We start from the raw sequence: 21,474 nt of genomic DNA, 5'->3' as shown, positions 1-21,474 counted from the left end.
GGCCTTATCTTCCCTTACCTTTATTTCCAACTGCTTTCCCTTTAGGAATTTACCGGCAAATGAAATCAACCAAAAAAGATACTGTTCCTTCCACTGATCTTTTCAACACCTGCCCCTAAAATATGTATATTAACCATGATTTTTTTTTTTTTTTTAAACTCTGGACAGCCAAAAACCTCACAGATAACTTAAAGTATGTGAAAGGATTCTTTTTCTAAAGGATGGCTATTTTGAAGAAGTCCAATCCTCTTATGCTTAATCAATGCTAAAAATCCCTTCACTTAGGACTCAGTACCTGGGACTAAGTTTATTGATCCAACAGTCACATTAGCCCAAAGAAGCCAACCACTCATACCAGTAACTAAAGGATTAACTTGTACACCTAATTAGTATCATATAAAATAAGAGTATTTAGTTCTCATAGTATTATAAGCTCTAATCCAGAAAATCACTCAGAACATCTCCAGAAACCAAATGGATATCAGCCAAATTTCACCTCCCAACAGCTTGCTTCAATCAGCACTCACATGTACTATGATAAAATAAAGCCACTTAACACTTTTGAAAATCATTAGGCTATCTGCTATCAGGCAGGGCTATAGAATACATTTATTTACGCATCATGAATAATGTATTCAAAGCAGAATAGTTAAACATCCTCTCTGGTTATCTTTTTTGCTTTTGTTTTGACCAGTTTAGTGACTGATATAATTTGGATGCAAGAGTTCCTTGCTCAGCAAAGCAATAAGCACCACTCTTTCTTCTGGTAGAGTAAGTGATGACTATATTTGTCTCCTGGCAGCAGGATAACTTTTGTTTCCCAGTTGGAAGGTATTTCCTCTGCCATGACAGTGACAGTGATGTTAGCTGCTAAGTAACTTAAGGACCTGGTTTGACACAGCTTTTGCCAGACCCTGCATTCCATATGTCTGCCACCATTGCCAAAAAGGGAACTTGTTTATTTAAGACACATTTAACAGAGACCAGCCAAATACAAACTGAACTGACCAGTGAGATGGCTGCCTCTAAATGGACGCCCCTGTCACACACCAGGCAAAACTCTGCTTTTCCCAGTACTACTGGATGTTTTTAGGCAGCTCGGAATGGACTGATGGCCCACGATGTCTTCTTTTAAATTATAAGTAGTATGTCAGAATAAAATAGAAATTTAATAATTAAAATAGAAGTACACTTAATAAAGACTATAAGAATTTCGAGACTATATAGCCATGAAACCCAGAGAGTTACTTTTTTTTTTTTTTGAGAGAGTTTCACTCTGGTTGCCCAGGGTGGAGTGCAATGGCATGATCTCAGCTCACTACAAACTCCGCCTCCCAGGTTCAAACGATTCTCCTGCCTGCATAGCTGGGATTACAAACATGTGCTACCACGCCCAGCTAATTTTGTATTTTTAGTAGAGATGGGGTTTCTCCATGTTGGTCAGGCTGGTCTCGAACTCCCGACCTCAGCTGATTTGCCTGCCTCGGCCTTCCGAAGTGCTGGGATTATAGGCGTAAGCCTCGGCGCCCGGCTTACTTTCTTTTTTTGAGAAAGAGTTTTGCTCTTGTTGCCCAGGCTGGAGTGCAGTGGTGCAATCTCAGCTCACTGCAACCTCTATCTCCCGGGATCAAGTGATTCTCCTGCCTCAGCCTCCCAAGTAGCTGGGATTACAGGCGCTCGCCACCACGCCTGGCTAATTTTTGTACTTTTTGGTACAGATGGAGATTTCACTATGCTGGCCAGGCTGGTCTCAAACTCCTGACCTCAGGTGATCTATCTGCCTCAGCCTCCGAAAGTGCTGGGATTACAAGCGTGAGCCACCACGCCCGGCCTTTTTTTTTTTTTTTTTTTTTTTGAGACAGAGTCTCATTCTGTTGTCCAGGCTAGAGTGCAGTGGCGAGAACTCAGCTCACTGCAACCTCCGACTCCCAGGTTCAACCATTCTCTTGCCTCATCTCCTGAGTAGCTGGGATTATAGTTGTGTGCCACCACGTTTGGCTAACTTTTTGTATTTGTAGTAGAGATGGGGTTTCACTATGTTAAACAGACTGGTTTTGAACTCCTGGCCTCAAGTGATCTGCCTGTCTCAGCCTCCCAAACTGCTGGGATTACAGGCGTGAGCCATCGTGCCCAGCCAGAGAATTACATATTCTAAGTAAGCACTTGACAAAGATTCTGTACTAGTCAGGTTCCTGAATCTTTTCTTAGGCCCATCTGTGCACTTTCTTGCAAAATCCAGTTTTAGCAAGAACCTCCCACCCTTGATATTGTTCGGGTTCTTCATCCTCTACCATTGCCCAGGTGATGTATGATCATCCGGGCTGGTCCGTCTTCTGCAAGAATCCCATTAAGTTGGTTTAGCCAGAATCTCCCTTCCTCCTGAAGTTTCTTCTTAGTAATTTTCCATCCACTAACTCCCACTTTGCTCCTCCTTGGCTATAAATTCCCACTTGCCCATAATATATTTGGAGTTGAGCCCAATCTTTCTCCACTACCGCAAAATCCCATTGCAGTGGTCCCTATGACTATTGTTTTTTGTTCTTGAGATGGCGTCTTGCTCTGTTGCCCAGGCTGGAGTGTGGTACGATCTCGGCTCACTACAACCTCCGTCTCTTGGGTTCAAGCAATGCTCCTGCCTCAGCCTCCCGAGTAGCTGGGATTACAGACATATACCACCATGCCCAGCTAATTTTTGTATTTTCAGTGTATTTCAGTGTATTTCAGAGACGGGGTTTCATCATGTTGGCCAGACTGGTCTTGAACTCCTGACCTCAAGTGAACTGCCCACCTCGGCCTCCCAAAGTGCTGGGATTACAGGCATCAGCCCCTGCTCCAGGCCCCCTAAGCCTATTGTGATAGTCCTGAATAAAGCCTGCCGTACTGTGCTTTTGCTTCGACAAGTGTCATCGAATAATTGGGTTCCACTCCCAGTTATGGCCTCCATAACCACATGCAGCAGCCCTGGTCCCAGTCTCATTCCCTCACCTCTTGGGCCACCATTTCCTGACAGCTGTGTGCTACGGCCCCACTGCCAGATGTAACTAATTCACACAGGAACCACTAGCAGAATCTTGAACTTCTCAGCTCTTCATGAACCTCAACCACTGCCAAAACTGGTGCCACTGGGAGGAGGTGACATCTTTTTTTAATAAAAGGATGATTACAACATATGTCTGGTTATTTTTCTAAATGTTAACAACCAGGATAATTTGGGAAAGTGTGATGACACTTAAAAGCCAGAGGCAAAGCTATTTTGAGGTAGAAGAATCTAAATTCACCAAAACCTCCTTGACGAAATCAGTGAGGATGCAAGACAGCAGGATTAGCCCTTCAAAAGTTAGATCCAGAGTTTAATTTTTCACACTGGAAAAGCCAGGTAAAAAAAAATATTAAAGTAGTGGGAGGAGGAGTTAAGAGTGTGAAAATGTTAGTTAGCTGTAGAGTTTGCTGGCATCAAGTACCTAGACTTCATCCTTACAACAAAACCTACCAAATATTCTGCATGCAAAATTGAACCACCTACACTGTAGTTTCTGGTCATAAAAAGCAAACGCTTGTTTAATGTGGAATTTGTAGAACTAGAAATGGGCCTCTGAATTATGAAGCATATGATAATATTATTCTTACTAATTCCCCAAAACCTACAAATAAGAATCAGATCAACTTTAAGTTGATCTTTAATTCTTTTGAGATATTAACATATCAGCCTTGCCAGCTTGAATCACTTAGGGAAGACCTCAGCAAAAAATCAATGCAAATAAAATCAAGTACGAGCATCTGAGGCAATGAAGCACAAAACAGATGGCCTTGTTCATGGGGTCAGGCTTTATATCTCCAGCACCAACAAGAGGTATGTGACTTAATTACCAGCTGTCCTGACCCAGCTGCCTGACCTCAGGGCATTACTGCACTACTACCATGACACAGTGAATTACAAAGACCAAAGGAACATATGGACAGACATGGAGCTCTACAAGGTTCCCTGTCCTCATGAAGGACACCAGGAATCACTTCACTTTAAGCAAAAGCAAAGCAGCTGTGGGGGTCAAAGAGCTATGATAAATATGCAGAAATGAGTGTGAAACTATGAAGTAAAAGTAGACGTGGGAAAGTCCCCACAGTAACCATTTGACTTTGTTTTTAAAATGAAAATATTTTCCCAATGAAATTATTCTTCACTCTCTATATGTAGACCCGGTGATACGGTATGTAATCATCAGTGGTGCATAATCAATGCAAAACTGTAGAAAACATAACTGAAAGCAATCTTTTATGTCTAGTTTCCAATCTCCTTTAATAACACTAACAAGTAATCATCATAGTATCTCTAAGTGACCAAGATCTAGCTTCATTTTCATCTTTAGAAGATGAAAAACAAGTTTCTCTGGTTTCCAGGGCGACTAAAAGAATTCTGAAAGCAAGCTAATATATCCAAAGATACACTATATTCTATACAGCATGGTAGAGATTTCAAATAATAATTTTCAATCAGTTACTAAAGAACAACTGAGTACAAGGGGTCAGACAGACCAGACTTCAAAGTCTAGTTTTGCTATTAAATAGTGGGTTATTTTTGACAATTAGCTTACTTTCTTCATCGAAAAAAACAGGAATAATATCTACTTGATAGGGTTGTTATGAGGGTTAAAACAGATAATTGATGTAACATAGCATGCTGCAAGGAACATAGAGAGCACTCAACAGAACACCATTTATTTAACTAAAGGAGATTTGGTTAAGTTAAATGATCAGATGAACATCATTTAAGATCCATGAGTCACCTTCCCTCCCTCTCTCCACAAGTCCCTGAAGGCTTGGAAAGAGAACTGTGAAACAGAGGCATCTAAAGAGAAGGAAACACCAAACCAAGGTAGAGAAAACACTTCAGCAGCAAAACAAAGGTACTCTGAACAATGAGCTTCATTCAGTGAAGGACAGTTCTCACGTGAAAGAAGCTCCTCCAGAGTGAAGGTTTGGTAGCCATGTCAACAGAAGCTAGAGGAAGATTCTTTACAACTAAAGAAGAAATGCTGAAAATGGTTCACAAGACTCAAAAGACAGGGTGTATTCAGTATAACAGGATGAAGTGATTTTAACACGGAAAAAAAACATGATAACTGAGAAAGTCTTCTATTCCTTCACAATGCACTAAAAAAAAAAAATCTTTTCTACTTAGTAACAGACATCTGGATGCCTAGGGTAGCCTTGCCTCTGCCTCTATGGATTTTATTGAGCCTCTCAAATTTTCAAGGGGATGTACGTCTCCACCTAAAGAAATTAGTGAAGCAAAGATGCTTCATTACTAATACTATATAGCCAGTCCATCTTTGTCAAAAAAAAAAAAAACCCTTCCAAATATACATAACATATATAATATATATAATTTATATATATTTAACATATATAATATATTTTATCTATATTTAACATATATAATATATATGTTTTATATATGTACACACACACTTTTTTTTTTTGATGGAGTTTTGCTTTTGTTGCCCAGGCTGGAGCGCAATGGCACAATCTCGACTCACAGCAACCTCTGCCTCCTGGGTTCAAGCAATTCTCCTCCCTCCGTCTCCTGAGTAGCTAGGATTACAGACATGTACCACCATGCCCGACTAATTTTTGTATTTTTAGTAGAGATGGGGTTTCCCCATGTTGGTCAGGCTGGTCTCGAACTCCCAACCTCAAGTGATCCGCCCGCCTTGGCCTCCCAAGGTGCTGGGATTACAGGTGTGAGCCACCGCACCCGGCCCAAATATTTTTTAAATGTATACTATTCGTACATTTACGTAATATTTTTATAGAGATATTTAGTAAGTCTAGCTCCCATCAGAGAGCAAATAAGACAACCAAAAAAACCTTCCTATTACTTGTACTTAATTATATCACATGTCTACAGTGTGGTGGGGATGTTCAAGGAAGAGCAGCAAATATACAAGAAATTCATTCTGAAAAGTCATTTATTTTTCAGACATATTATAATTTATATGAAATGACAATAAGCTTGACACTCAACAAATTTGTTAGGGCAACAAAATAATGTCCTTTTTTTTTTTGAAAAAGGGTTTGCTGTGTCATCCATGCTAGAGTGCAGTGGTGCAATCAGCTCACTGCAGTTTTGAACACCTAGGCTCAAGGGATTCTTCTGGCTCAGCCTCCTAAGTAGGTGGGATTAGAGGTGTGTACTACCCATGCCTAGCTTTGTCCTATCACTAAAAAAAGAAAATCTATTACAAAAGAGAACTGTCTAGGCATAGTGGCTCATGCCTGTAATTCCAGAACTTTGGGAGGCTGAGGTAGGCAGATTGCTCAGGAGTTCGAGACCAGCCTGGGCAACATGGCTAAAACCCATCTCTACCAAAAATAAAACAAATTAGCCTGGCGTGGTGGGTGCCTGTGGTCCCAGCTACTCAGGAGGCTTGAGCCCAGGAGTTAGAGGTTGCAGTGAGTGGAAATCGTGCCACTGCACTCCAGCCTGGGTGACAGAGTGAGATCCTGACTCATTAAAAAAAAAAAAAAAAAAAAAAAAGGAGAGAGAACTTACCAATATTACCAATACAGCCAAAAGTCAACATGAGAAACTATTCACAGGGAAATATTTTCTCAAAACAAATTAGCAAGGTTAAGAATTTTTTAAGAATTTCCAAAGCTAGAGATTTTTCACATAGGAATCAGGCCCCTATTTTTGTTTTGTTTTGTTTTGAGACAGAGTCTTGATCTGTCACCCATGTTGGAGTACAATGGTACCATCTTGGCTCACTGCAACCTCTGGATCCTAGGTTCAAGTGATTCTCCTGCCTCAGCCTCCCAAATACCTGGGACTACAGGTACGCCACCACACCTGGCTAATTTTTGTATTTTAGTGGAGATGGGGTTTCGCCATTTTGGCCAGGTTAGTTTCGAACTCCTGATCTCAGGTGATCTACCCACTTCAGCCTCCCAAAGTGCTGGGATTACGGTCGTGAGCCACCACACCAGGCCAGGCCCCTGGGTTTCTGTTGGACCAAGTACAGAGCACAGGTAATCATTTAGTGAATGTGAATCATCCATAAGTGTAACCCACTTTTCATGTTCATATGTATCCATTCAAAGAAAACCTGAAAATAATAGTTTGCCAAGACATAAATTGATGTATATTTGATGAACCTTTCATTTCTCCACAATTAAGCCTAATTTATGATGTTAATAATTATACTACCACATAAGTAAACTGTCACTTCAACTCCTTTTTTCATTGTTTCATTTACCTTTTCCTTTTGTTTTACCCCTTTCTTAAGTCTTTTTATTATTATTATTATTATTATACTTTAAGTTCTAGGGTACATGTGCATAACGTGCAGGTTTGTTACATATGTATACTTGTGCCATGTTGGTGTGCTGCACCCATCAATTCGTCAGCACCCATCAACTCGTCATTTACATCAGGTATAACTCCCAATGCAATCCCTCCCCCCTCCCCCCTCCCCATGATAGGCCCATCTTGCCTAAATATAATTGAAATAAAGTAACACTAAAAGCACTTTAACTGCCAGTGCATAATGAAACTTGTGAAAACCTGCAAGTACAAAGGAGTGCAAGAGAAAAATGAATATGCACCCAGACACACATCATAATTCTTTCCTAACAAGTCTGTTCAAGTTGACAATTATAGGCTGGCTGCAGTGGCTCAGGACAGTAATCCCAGCACTTTAGGAGGCCAAGGTGGGCTGATCACTTGAGCCCATGAGTTTGAGATCAGCCTGGGTAACATGTTGAAACCCCATCTCTACAAAAAATACAAAACTTAGCTGGACATGGTGGTGAGCGCCTGTAGTCCCAGCTGCTCAGGAGCCTGGTGGGGGAATTGCCTGAGCCCAGGAGGTTGAAAGGCTGCAGTCAGCTAAGATGGCGCTGGGCAACAGAATGAGACGCTATCTCAAACCAAAAAAAAAAAAAAAAGTTGACCATTTAAAAAACGGAAAATACAACTAAAACTTAGTTGTAAAAATGTCTATTTCTAATATCTCCTAAATGGAGGTGGTAAAAGGAAAAACAGTAAGAAAATTGTCTATTTCAAGTCTGTTTCTGGGAGCTTATTTAGATAGGAGAAAAACACTTTTGGACAATGATAATGATATTCTTCATGTATTGTTAATTCAAAACTCTAATAGCAAGTATCTTCAGCAAATGCCTAAGAAAATATATTATCACCTTAAAAACTGTTATGAAGACATAAAGTTTGAAGACTTTGGACATATAGCTACTAAGACTCTTTTAGAAATCATCTTATCTACATAGACATGAAATACATACATTTTAGAAAATGTCTATCATTAAGTTAGTAATGCTGAAAACTTCTAGGGGTAGGGAAAGTACAAAAGGGAATATTCTTAGACTTCAAAAAAAAATATTAGCAGATACTTACGATATGCAAAAGTTTTAACACATCCACAAACCTGTAAAAAAACAGCAATGAAAAAAATGTTTTAAATGTGCCAATGGGGGGAAAACAGTCTTCTGAATTGTAAACTAGATACCTACACTTTCTCTGAGCTCATGATCTCCTTGGCAATATGATGAACTTTACTTTTCATTCCATTATCTTCATCCTGTGGATAAGAGCACACTGAGCATGAACTCATAAAAGAATAATGAAGATGGGTTATGAGCTCGTCAGACACGAATTTTAACTCTGATATACTTGTAAGTTTCCTACTAGCACACAGTTCATACTACATAACATTTCAAATTGCAAACATAGAGAACTGGATGAGGGATAAACCATGTCACAGAAGTAGCTGAGAGCAATCAGTAATCTTCACTGTCATTAGCTGGATTCATCAATAGGTGGATTGATGAATTGCTCTGAGTAGTTACAGAACCTTGCTAGGACACAACCATCAGTGGTTCAAAATGGAAGTCACAAACTAAAAAGGCTACAGGGAAAATGGCCCCTTACAGATAGATAATACCAGAAGAAGAGTTATTTGGGTGCGTACAAATAATGTAAGAATTTGGCCAGGCGCAGTGGCTCACACCTGTAATCCCAACACTTTGGGAGGCCGAGGAGGGCGGATCACGTGAGGTCAGGAGTTCAAGACCAGCCTGATCAATATGGAGAAACCCCGCCTCTACTAAAAATACAAAATTAGCTGGGCGTGGTGGCTCACGCCTGTAATCCCAGCTGCTCAGGAGGCTGAGGCAGGAGAATCGCTTGTACCCAGAAGGCAGAGGTTGCGGTGAGCCGAGATCGCGCCATTGCACTCCAGCCTGGGCAACAACAGTGAAACTCCGTCTCAAAAACAGAAACAAACAAACAAACAAATTTAAAAAAAAAGAAATTAGTGAATATCCAACAGGAATGTAGATGAGAACTTAAGGTATTTTAACTCACAACTTAAATATAGTCTGAATAGGGCTCTTCTTCAATCTATACCAAATATAAGTCAACACTACAGTCAGAGGATCTCCGAATTTCCTTAAAATCCCTTTTAGATATATGTTCGTAGAGTCAAGGCAGTTTTATTCTAAGGAGCTGAAATGAAATTCTTTTGTGTGTGTGTGTGTGTGTGTGTGTGTGTGTGAGACGGAGTCTCACTCTGTCACCCAGGCTGGAGCACAGTGGTGTGATCTCAGCTCACTGCAACCTCTGCCTCCCGGGTTGGAGAGATTCTCCTGCCTCAGCCTCCTGAGTATCTGGGACTACAGGTACGTGCCACCGCACCCGGCTAATTTTTTTCTTGTATTTTTAGTAAAGACAGGGTTTCACCGTGTTAGCCAGGATGGTCTCAATCTCCTGATCTCATGATTCGCCTGCCTCGGCCTCCCAAAGTGCTGGGATTACAGGCGTGATCACTCACCTTTTAAACTACTCATAGCTCTATATTCCTTAGGAAGACTGCAGTCTTAAGCACAATCTGACCTTGACCTGGTAGACCATGTATCAGGCACTAAATAATCATACATAAGTGTCTACACACACATACACACACACACACACAGATAACTGTTATTTTGAAAAAACATTTAAGCAAGTCCAAACTTTTCTATCACAATGGGGTTCTCCATATAATCTGCAGATAGAAAGTTTAATGTTTGCAAACTACAGTGTATAAATTTTAAATTAGAAATGAGCTTGGCATGGTGGCTCATGTCTGTAATTCCAGCACTTTGAGAGGCCAAGTTGGGAGGATTACTTGAGCCCAGGAGTTTGAGACCAGTCTGGGCAACATAGCAAGACCATGTCGTTAGTCAAAATAATAATAATAATAATAATAACAACAACATAAATAAAATTAAAATTAAAAATGCATTAAAAATGAGAAAAACAGAAACCAAAACCATTTAGGGAACTGAAGCCCTGACTCTTCATTTCCAAATAATGTGACACCCCTTAAAGATCAAGAGGGGATCTCATCAGTATCTTTAAAGAAATGCAGGCACACTATAGATGTAGAAGCATTTGATTACTGGAGTCAGCTAAAATGTGTACCATCTCTACACAGAAATTTCAAGTAGCTGTTAATTTATTTTTGGCATCTACCCTTTGTTTCCTCTCCTCTTTTTATCACTCTCCTTTTGATAGGTCTCTACTCTGTACCTTTTTTTCCTCTCCTTCTCAGGACCTTGCTCTACCATGGCCTGCTTTACACAGACTTGTGTAGAGGAGGTTATTCTACACAAAAATTAACTAAAAATGTGAAAACTGTAAACTTCCAGAAGAATACATTTTTAAAAATCCTTATGACCTTGAATTAGACAGAGTTATTAGATATGACACCAAAAGCATAACTGATAAAAAAATTGATAAATAGAACTTCATAAATTGTTTATGCCTCAAAAGACACATCATTAAGAAGATAAAAAGATAAGCCATACACTGGAGAAAATATTTGCAAATCATGATTCTGAGAAAGAACTAGCAGCTAGAATACATTAAGAACTCTGATAGGGCTGAAGAGTGGTGGCTTACGCCTGTAATCTCAGTATTTTGGGAGGCTAAGGCAGGCAGATCGCTTGAACACAGGAGTTCGAGACCTGGGCAACAGGTGAAACCCCATCTCTAAAAACAATACAAAAATTAGCTGGGCATGGTGGTGCACACATGTAGTCCCAGCTACTCAGGAGGCCGAGGTAAGAGGATCACTGAACCCAGGAGGTTGAGGCTGTAGTGAGCCATGATTTGAGCCACTGCACTCCAGCCCCAGTAACATAGCAAGACCCTGTCTTCACAAAATAAAAAAAATAGAAAACAATTAGCCAGGTATGATGGCACACACCTGTAGTCCCAGCTACTTGGGAGGCTGAGGTGGGAGGATCACTTGAGCCCAGGAATTCGAGGCTGCAGTGAGCTATGATTGCAATATTGCACTCGTTTAGGCGACAGAGTGAGAACCTGGCTCTTAAAACAAAACAAAACAAAAACAAAACAAAACAAACCAAAATTCAGACAACTCAAACAAAAACGCTGTGTGCGGTGGCTCATGCCTGAAACCCTGGCAATTTGGGAGGCTGAGGTGGGAGGATCACTTGAGTACAGGAGTTTGAGACCAGCCTGGGCAACAAAGCAAGATCTCATTTCTATTTACAAAAAAAAAATTAAAAAAAGAGATAAAAGATGTGAATGTGTGAAGAAACATTTCACCGAAGAAGATATAAAGAATGGCCAATAAGTACATACAAAGTTGTTGAACACAGTTAGTTATGAGGGAAATGCAAATTAAAACCTCAATGATATACTTCACACCCACACAACGGCTATAATAAAAAATAAAAAAATACCTAGTGTTGGTGAGGATGTTGACCTACTGGAACCTTTATCTATTGTTGGCGGGCACGGTAGCCCTTACTCATACAGTGTGAGAAATGAAAAACAGCTCAGAGCAATCTGAGCTATGTGAGGTACGCAAAATTTATCAGGCCCAGAGAAACATGAGTATGAGACTTCAGTACTGTACCAACCCCCATGCCCAGGTGCAACTGTTTAAAGGCATTTTTGTCCCTGACCAGCTGCCTCCACCCAGTCTCCATGTTCCTAGAATTTGTGAAACAAAGAACAATGTAAAGTCAATCAAATAGCTTATGATATTTTAATATAAAATTACTGATAAACAGCTTAGGAATTGCCTCTTCTTTTCCTTTAATTTTTTAGGTATGTGCACTTCCACTTGTGCGGAAGGTTGAGGCAAGAGAACTGCTTGAACCCAGGAGGTGGAGGTTGCCATGAGTCAAGATCTCGTGCCATTGCACTCCAGTCTGGGTGATGAGAGTGAAACTCCATCTCAACAAAAACAAAACAAACAAACAAACAAAAAAATCCACTTGTGGCTGGACATGGTGGCTCATGCCTGTAATCTCAGCACTTTTGGTCAAGGCAGGTGAATCACTTGAGGTCAGGAGTTCAAGACCAGCCTGGCGAACATGGTGAAACCCTATCTCCACCCAAAATAAAAAAATTTGCCGGGTGCGGTGGCAAGCATCTGTAATACCAGCTACTAGGGAGGCTAAGACAGGAGAATCACTAGAACCCAGGAGGCAGAGGTTGCAGTGAGCCAAGATCGCACCACTGTACTCCAGCCTGGGCAACACAGTGAGACTCTTGTCTCAAAAACAAAACAAAACAAAACAAAAACCCCACTTGTAACTGCTCCTAACAGGAGTCTTGAATCTATGCTCCAGGCTTGTAGTCCTCAAATTTGGCCCACATAAACTCTGTACTTACATTAAGCATGCCTCATTTTTTTTCCCATTAGGTCGACAGGGTTTTCTGCTGTCTCCTAATGTCATTGAGCACAGAATGTGTATTTCTTCTCCTTGTTATTCTGAGATCATTTTCAAGAGAAAGAAGTCAGTACCATCTTTACACTTTCATTTTAAAATCTGAAGTTCGTAACTGACTTTCCGTCATTTGATAGCAAAGTTAGTAAGATAAAACAGTTCTACCGCCAGCCCATTCACTGCTCTACAAATAAATTTGAAAACATTAGTTATCATTAGAATCACAGGCAGATCTTAAATTTCAGATTCCCAGGTACTGTCTTAGAAATTCTGATTGTGTAGGTTTAAAATGCAGCATTAAAAGTAGATGTTAGAAGAGGGAATTACACAGGGCACCATGGTTCACATTTGTAATCTCAACATTTTGGGAGGCAGGAGGATCACTTGAGGCCAGGAATTCAAGGCCAGCATGGACAACATAGTGAGAGCTGAAACACACACACACACACACACACACACACACACACAAAATAGCCAGGCATGGTGGCACATGCCTGTAGTTCCTAATCACTCGAGAGGCTGAGGTAGGAGGATCACATGAGCCCAGGAGTTCAAGGCTACAGGGAACTATGATAAATAACAATAGCCCTAGTTGGCCGGGCACGGTGGCTCACACCTGTAATCCCAGCACTTTGGGAGGCTGAGATGGGCGGATCACTTGAGGCCAGGAGTTAGAGACCAACCTGGCCAACATGGTGAAACCCTGTCTCTACTGAAAATATGAAAATCAGTTGAGCGTGGTGGCGCACACCTATAGTCCCAGCTACCTGGGAGACTGAGGCATGAGAATTGCTTAAACCTCAGAGGCAGAGATTGCAGTGAGTCAAGATCGTGCCACTGTACTCTCCAGCCTGGGTGACAGAGCGAGACTCTGTCGAAAAATGAGTAAATAAATTAATAGCCCCATCCTTCAAGAAGTGAACAAGGGAAACAAACCGAACATACAAATAACTATATATAAGCACAACTATGAAAAGTGCTGCCACCTTGAAGGACAGAAAGACCATAATCAGGAAGAGGTGTGTCAAGCAGGGAAGGCTTCACAAAGAATAAAGCATTTGATGACTCCAAATCACTGTTTAAACACACTCCATCAGCTACTCCCATACTAGCTACTGCAGATACCAACTCATTAATGCCAGAAACCTGGACTCTTCTTTTTTGTCCCCAGTCACCTTTTATTATTACAACTGAGTCAAGTCCTGTCAATGTGTCCTGAAGATTTAAAGCTTAAATGATCCTTTCCTCTCCTTTGATGTTGCCTCCTTACGTCTTGCCCTCACTATTACAGCAACCTAAGAGGTTTCCTTGGCTCTGTGTCTATTCCACTGCAACCCCTTCTGTACACTGCCACTAGAATATTTCTAAAATGCAAATATAACCAGGTTAGTTCTCAGGCTAAATGTTAGCAGCTCCCTATCACAGATGGATAACAAAGATCCAAGTTTCCTTTGCCAAGTATATTAGGCATTTCACGATGTGTCCACTTACGTTCACCAGCCTCCTCCCTCCTCCTCCACACTGTGTACTATCTACCCCATCACGCTGCAACTCCAGCCGTGCTCTGCCCTTCTGTGTCTGTCCCTTTGAGCATATACCTTTCCTTTTGCCTTGACTTGTTTCCCGATCACTTTTTCTGCCTGAAGATTTCTGCCTTTCATATTCCAAACATCCTTTAAGACAACACTCCAACTTTTTTTTTATGATGGCTGCCTTGATATTCTTTCCCTCCCACTATCAAAGGACAAGATAACTTTCTTGTTCATGTAATGTTTGTAGGACTTAACCCAGTAGACTGTGTTTACTTGCCGAAATGTCTGAATTCCCTCTAGTCTCTGATCTAATTCACCCTGTACCCTTCTGCACATAGCACGCTGCTTGGTCCACTGTGCAATTAATATTTATGAATAAGCAAATGTGTACAAGGATGGCTGCCACCTTCTCAGAATCTAAGACAGAGCACACTGCTTTTGAAGATGTGTTGCATAACATGAAAATGCAAACTCAAATGAACTAAAAGCTTTAATCACATAAAAGAGTAGGAGGTTGGACTAAATGATTAAGGTCTTTTCCAATTCTAAGGTTCTAGAAGTCTATATATTCCATTGTCTATTTTACCTTCTAAACCAGGAAAGCTACAGGGCTAAATAAAGAGGTATAAAAATTATTAGAAATAAGTCAATGGATTACTATCTTCAAAGTGGACAGAAAGTCAAATATAAATTAAAAAAAAAAACAACAAAACAAAATTAAAAGCTCTATATTATCTCCAACTTGTAAGAACAATGACTGATTCTGACCCAAGTCAAACAGCGATGGAAAAACACACACCCCATGGCATCTCAACTTTTCAGCTAACGAAAATCCTCACTTAAATTACATTGCATTTCAAAGCAGTTCCCTGTTAAATAACAGCGTCTCCCAAAAGTACACTGCTGTGGAAGTTGAAACATGAGCCACAAACAAATGAAATAACTGTCAAGGTCATAAAATAAGTCAAACAAATTCCAAAACAGAACCTTTGATCTGAAATCTAGTTTTATGTTCCGATCTCTTGATGCCAGCCCAGCTTTGTAAATTCTTAATTGTGTTCTTATCATTTCACATTTGTTCACTACAAGTGACGTTCAGTGAAATTTATCCATTCCTTTTTTTTTTTTTTTTTTTTTTTTTGAGACAGAGTCTTGCTCTATTGCCTAGGCTGGAGTGCAGTGGTGGGAATCTTGGCTCACTGCAACCTCCGCCTCCCACATTCAAGCAATTCTCCTGCTTCAGTCTCCCGAGTAGCTGAGACTACAGGTACACACTACTGTGCCTGACTAATTTTTGTATTTTTAGTAGAGATGGGGTTTTACCATGTTGGCCAGGCTGGTCTCAAACTTCTGACCTCAAGGGATCCACCCAGCTGGGCCTCCCATAGTGCTGGGATTACAGGCAGGAGCCACCCTGCCCAGCCTATTACTTTTTAATGGAATTATTAAAAGGCCTCTTCTATCCTACTCTAGAGTTCTAATAAAAAACAAAAAATGTTAACATCCAGACTTGCCTGAGAAACATCTCTTTATCATTAAGTTATTTCATAAATGAGGTGACATCATGATTAATCTCTAAACAATGCTCTCTTAGGTTTTTGACCTTTCTTTATGAAAGTATGTATCATATGAGCTACTTTACAAAGAAGATTTTTTAAAAAAACAAGGAAATCGATATATAAGAAAGATGAAGAGGATGATTATTCTAACCACAAACAAGTAGAATACATCTTACTTTTTAAACAAGCATTTAAGCCCTGAAAGGAAAGACCAAAAAATATAAAAATAAAAATTTAGAAAAGGCAACAGGACAAATCAGCATGGCTAGGTATTTCACCTCAACATGTTCCATTGACATCATTCAGCTTCCATGGCTGTACCAGGTTGTTAGTAGAGACAGATTGGGTTAAAAACCCCAACTTGGGGTTCCAAGGCAAGTTACTTAACTTGTATAAAACTCCTTTTCTTCATGCAAAATGAAGAAAAACAGTATCTATGTCAGATCCGTATCAATTTTCTTTTTTTTTTTTTTTTTTTTGAGTTTCACTCTTGTACCCCAGGCTGGAGTGCAATGCCACGATCTCGGCTCACTGCAACCTCCACCTCCTGGGTTCAAGAGATTCTTCTACCTCAGCCTCCCGAGTAGCTGGGATTATAGACATGTACCACCATGCCTGGTTAACTTTCTTATTTTTAGTAGAGACGGGTTGGTTTCTCCATGGTGGTCAGTCTGGTCTCGAACTCCCAACCTCAGGTGATCCGCCTGCCTCAGTCTCCCAAAGTGCTAAGATTACAGGCATGAGCCACAGAGCTAGGCCAATTTTGTTTTTTCCTAAGTGAGATGAGGCCTCCCTGTTGCCCAGGCTGGAATGCTATGGCGTGATCTCCACTCACTGCAACCTCCAACTCCTAAGTTCAAGCAATTCTTCCACCTTAGCCTCCTGAGTAGCTGAGACTACAGGCACGAACCACAGCACCTACCTAATTTTTTGTGTCTGTTTTTTTTGTAGGCATAGGGTTTTGCCACATTGCCCAGGTTGGTCTCGAACTCCTGGGTTCAAGAGATCTGTCCACCTCAGCCTCCCAAAGTCCTGGGATTACAGGTGTGAGCCACCACGTCTGGCTTGTTTTTTCTTTTTCTGTTTTGTTTTGTTTTGTTTTTCTACAATAGGGTCTCGCTCTGTTGCTCAGACTAGAGAGCAGACTAGAGTGCAGTGGCCTGAATATAGGTCATTGTAGCCTCAACTTCCCAGGGGCTTGCACTGCCACGCCTGGCTAATCTTATTTATTTTTCGTAGAGACAAGGTCTCACTATGCTGCCCAGCTTGGTCTCAAGCTATCCTCCTTCCTTGGCCTCCCAAAGTGCTGGGATTATAGGCGTGAGCCACCATACCCAGCCTGATATCACCGACTTTTCCTGAGTTGCTAGAAAGCCAAATTTGTGGCCCATCCTCAGCTAATGAATAGGACTACATGATAGACATTACTCTGTACAAATCTTCCATTAGCACTACTGTTTTTCCTTCAGCAAGGCTTATTTTATTACAGCTTTGTAGAGAAATAATTCACACACCACAAAATATGTTTTCACTCTTTTAAAGTATACAATTCAGGACAGGTGCAGTGGCCCATGCCTATAATCCCAACACTTTGGGAGGCCAGGGCAGGAGGACTGCTTGAAGCCAGGAGTTGGATGCCAGCCTGGGAACCATGGCAAGACCATGTCTTTAAAAAAAAACAATTAGCTGGGCATGGTTGTGAATACCTGTAATCCTAGCTACTAAGGAGGCAGAGGCGAGAGATCGCTTGAGTCAACGAGGTTGAGGCTGCAGTGAACATGATTGCACTACTGCACTCCAGCCTGGGTGACAGAGCAAGACCCCATCTCAAATAAAAAAAAAAAAAAGAAAAAAAAGAAACTCCATGCCCATTATCAGTCATTCCTACTTTATGGCTGAATAGTATTCCATTACAGGAATATATCACATTTAGTTTATCCACTCATCATTTGATTAGTATTTGGGTTCTTTCTACCTTTTTTTTTTTTTTTTTGAGTCAGAGTCTCACTCTGTCAGCCAGGCTGGAGTACAGTGGCATGATCTTGGCTTGCTGCAACCTCTGCCTCCTGGGTTCAAGGGATTCTCCTGCCTCAGCCTCCCAAGTAGCTGAAATTACAGATGTGCACCACCACACCTGGCTAATTTTTGTACTTTTAGTAGAGATGGGGTTTCACCATGTTGGTCAAGCTGCTACCGAACTCCTGACCTCAAGTGATCTGCCCACCTTGGCCTCCCAAAGTGCTGGGCTTACAGGCATGAGCCACCACACCTGGCCCCTTTCTACTTTTTTTATTATTATGAATAATGCTGCTATGAACATTCCTCTACAAGTTTTTGTGTGGACATATGTTTTCATATCTCTTGGATGGATACTTAAGAGTAGCATTGCTAGGTCATATGGTAACTCTATATTTAAACTTTTCAGAGCTACCAGACTGTTTTCCAAAGTGGCTGCACCATTTTAGATCCTACAAGGACTCCCATTTCTCCACATCCTGACTAGCACTCGTTACTGTACATCTTCCTGATTATGGACACCCTAGTAGGTGTGCAGTGGTATCTCACCGAAGCTTCGCTTTGGATTTCTTTAATGGTTTATGATGTTGAACACCTTTTTACATGCTTATTGGTCACTGTGTATCTTCTTTAGTCTATTCAGATCCTTAAGCCTGGGTGATTGATCTTTTTACTGTTTGAGTTTCTTTTTTTCTTTTTTTTTTTGGAGATGGAGTCTAGCTCTGTCACCCAGGCTGGAGTGCAATGGTGCGATCTCGGCTCACTGCAACCTCCGCAACCTGGGTTCAAGCAATTCTCCTGCCTCAGCCTCCCGAGTAGCTGGGATTACAGGCATGCACCACCACACCGGGCTAATTTTTGTATTTTTAGTAGAGATGGGATTTCACTATGTTGGCCAGACTGGTCTCGAACTCCTGACCTCAAGTGATCTGCCCGCCTCGACCTTCCAAAGTGCCGGGATTACAGGTGTGAGCCACCGTGCCCAGCCAAACCACCGCACTGGGCCTGAGCTGTTACATTTAGGTCTATAATCCATTTTGAGTTAGTTTTTGTGTATGTTGAAAAGAAGGGGGTCCAATGTCATCCTTTTGCAGGTGGATATCCAGTGATTCCAGCACTGTTTATATGCTGACACCCCAATTTCTTTAAAAAAACATTTTGACTTTTGGTATTACACACATTTTTCTTAAGTCACCTGAAATCAATTGTGAAGTGATACTTGTGTAAATAAACTGACTTTAAAAAATTACTCAACCAAGGTCACAGAGTTAGTAAGTGACAAATCTAAGACTAAAACCCAGGTCTTAGGATGCCAAATTTCATGTTTTCCCATTAAAACAAAATACTACCTTACCTGTAAATAAGTTTCATATTTACTCATAGATAAGAAAAGGCAAGCCAGAAACAATATGTTTATTGGTAAGATTACAGAAAGCTTGACTTGAGATGTTTAAGATTTGGCTTGCTTATTTTCATAAAAATTAATAATAGCAGCCAGGTGTGATCGCTCATGCCTGTAATCCTAGCACTTTGGGAGGCCGACGTGGGCAGATAACCCGAGGTCAGAAGTTCGAGACCAGCCTGACCAACGTGGAGAAACTCCGTCTCTACTAAAAATACAAAATTAGCCGGGTGTGGTGGCGCATGCCTGTAATCCCAGTTACTCAGGAGGCTCAGGCAAGAGAATCACTTGAACCCGGGAAGCGGAGGTCGTAGTGAGCCGAGATCACACCATTGTACTCCAGTCTGGGAGACAAGAGAGAAACTTCATCGTAAAAAAAAAAAAAAAAAAAGGCCGGGTGCAGTGGCTCACGCCTGTAATCCCAGTACTTTGGGAGGCCAAGGCGGGTGGATCACGAGGTCAGGAGATTGAGACCATCCTGGTGAACAAGGTGAAACCCCATCTCTACTAAAAAAAAGTACAAAAAAATTAGCCGGGCGTGGTGGCAGGCACCTGTAGTCCCAGCTTCTCAGGAGGCTGAGGCAGGAGAATGGCGTGAACCCGGGAGGCGGCGGAGCTTGCAGTGAGCCGAGATCGCGCCACTGCACTCAAGCCTGGGCGACAGAACGAGACTCCATCTCAAAAAAAAAAAAAAATAATAATAATAGGTAAAAATCTACTAAGCATTTACTTTGTTTTAAGCCCCGTTCTAAACAGCGTATAATCACTTAATACTCACAATAATCTTAGAAAATAAAGTGTCCACTTTTTTTCCTCCTCTATTTACAGTCGGGGAAACTAAGGCAAAGTAAAATTAAGTAAGTTGTTCAAGATCACAGAGCTAGTAAGTGGTGGGAACGCAGGCAATCTGACTCCAAAGACTCTGTTCTTACCACTATGAAAGCAAATTACTTAAGAGAAAGGCATTCACCAGGCTGTGGCCAGATGGATTAACAAGTGTCTAGAAAGAAAGAGACTATTCTATTATTATTGTTGTTGTTCCAGATGAAGAGACAGAGAGAGAAAATTCATTAGCGTGGCTGAGAATTCTAAAGGAGGGAAATTATTAGTACTAGTGGCATCAGGTAAAAAATGTTCAGGTGGAGGGTATTGGGAATATTTAATGGGTACAAAAACACAGTTAGATAGAATGAACAAAATCTAGTATTTGATAGCACAATAGAGTTACCAGTCAACATGTACAATAATTTATTGTACATTTTAAAATAAGAGTATAACGGGAATGTCTGTAACACAATCACATAAAGGCTTGGTAAATGCTTGAGATGATGAAAAAAATTTGTATTCTGTTTCACTAAAAAAACTCTTATCTATTGTTTCACTAAAAACAATGTCCATGATTAAAGAAATAGTCCTTTTTTTAACAACAACAAAAAAAAAGGATAAAAATTTAACAGGGCTACTGCAATACAGCACAACTAATAACATAAAATAATAATATAAATACAGGAAGAGAAAGGAAAGGCAGGCACAAACGCAGAGGAAGGAACCCTGGGAGTCTCCACTGACCACAAAATGAATGAGTCAACCAGGCGGTGTTATCACAGGATGTGTTGGAAAGAGACATAACACTGCTGGGTTAAAGATTAATCCTTCCTTTATACGATACATCAGTGAGATCCCTGATAGAATGTGGAAACCAATTTTGGTCAGTGCTCCAAGAAATATGGAAAGAAATGGGAAAAGATTCAGGCAAAACAAACAACTAGACCAAAACAATAGAAAAGAGTGTCTGCTAGGAAAAGAAAAAACTCGGAGTTGCCTTTCAAAGAGAGTCAGGATTGATTTAATTATGGCCCTCAAGAAGACAATTTGAGGCTGGGCATGGTGGCTCACATCTATAATCCCAGCACTTTAGGAAGCCAAGGTGGGTGGATCACCTGAGGTCGGGAGTTCGAGACCAGCCTGGCCAACATAGTGAAACCCCGTCTCTACTAAAAATACAAAAATTAGCTGAGTATGGTGATGGGTGCCTGTAATTCCAGCTCCTCGGGAGGCTGAGGCAGGAGAATTGTTTGAACCCGGGAGGCAGAGGTTGCAGTAAGTCGAGATAGCACCATTGCATTCCAGCCTGGGCAACAAATGCGAAACTCCATCTCAAAAGAAAAGAATGTGGGCTACATAGAAGCTTAGAACCTGAGTA

The 21,474-nt window shown here is 40.9% G+C and overlaps 1 protein-coding gene across 2 annotated transcripts in view; it reads right to left on the bottom strand.

Moving 5' to 3' along the window:
- Window positions 1-21,474, bottom strand: part of LOC105483682 (FYVE, RhoGEF and PH domain containing 6) — a 132,768-nt gene that overhangs the window by 63,657 nt on the left and 47,637 nt on the right. For both annotated transcript variants that reach the window (XR_988481.2, XM_011744666.2), the window contains exons 4-5: window positions 8,527-8,594; window positions 8,411-8,441 (exon numbers count right to left, since the gene is read on the bottom strand). Coding sequence is in view for 1 of the 2 variants with exons in the window: in XM_011744666.2 (XP_011742968.2) it covers window positions 8,411-8,441; window positions 8,527-8,594 (99 nt within the window). In the remaining variant the exon portion in view is untranslated. The remainder of the gene's footprint in view (window positions 1-8,410; window positions 8,442-8,526; window positions 8,595-21,474) is intronic.

This window comes from Macaca nemestrina, chromosome 10 (genome assembly GCF_043159975.1).
Source record: "Macaca nemestrina isolate mMacNem1 chromosome 10, mMacNem.hap1, whole genome shotgun sequence".
Classification (NCBI taxonomy): domain Eukaryota; kingdom Metazoa; phylum Chordata; class Mammalia; order Primates; family Cercopithecidae; genus Macaca; species Macaca nemestrina.
Note: the sequence above shows the minus strand (reverse complement) of the source record. Positions and strands in the feature narration are given on the sequence as shown.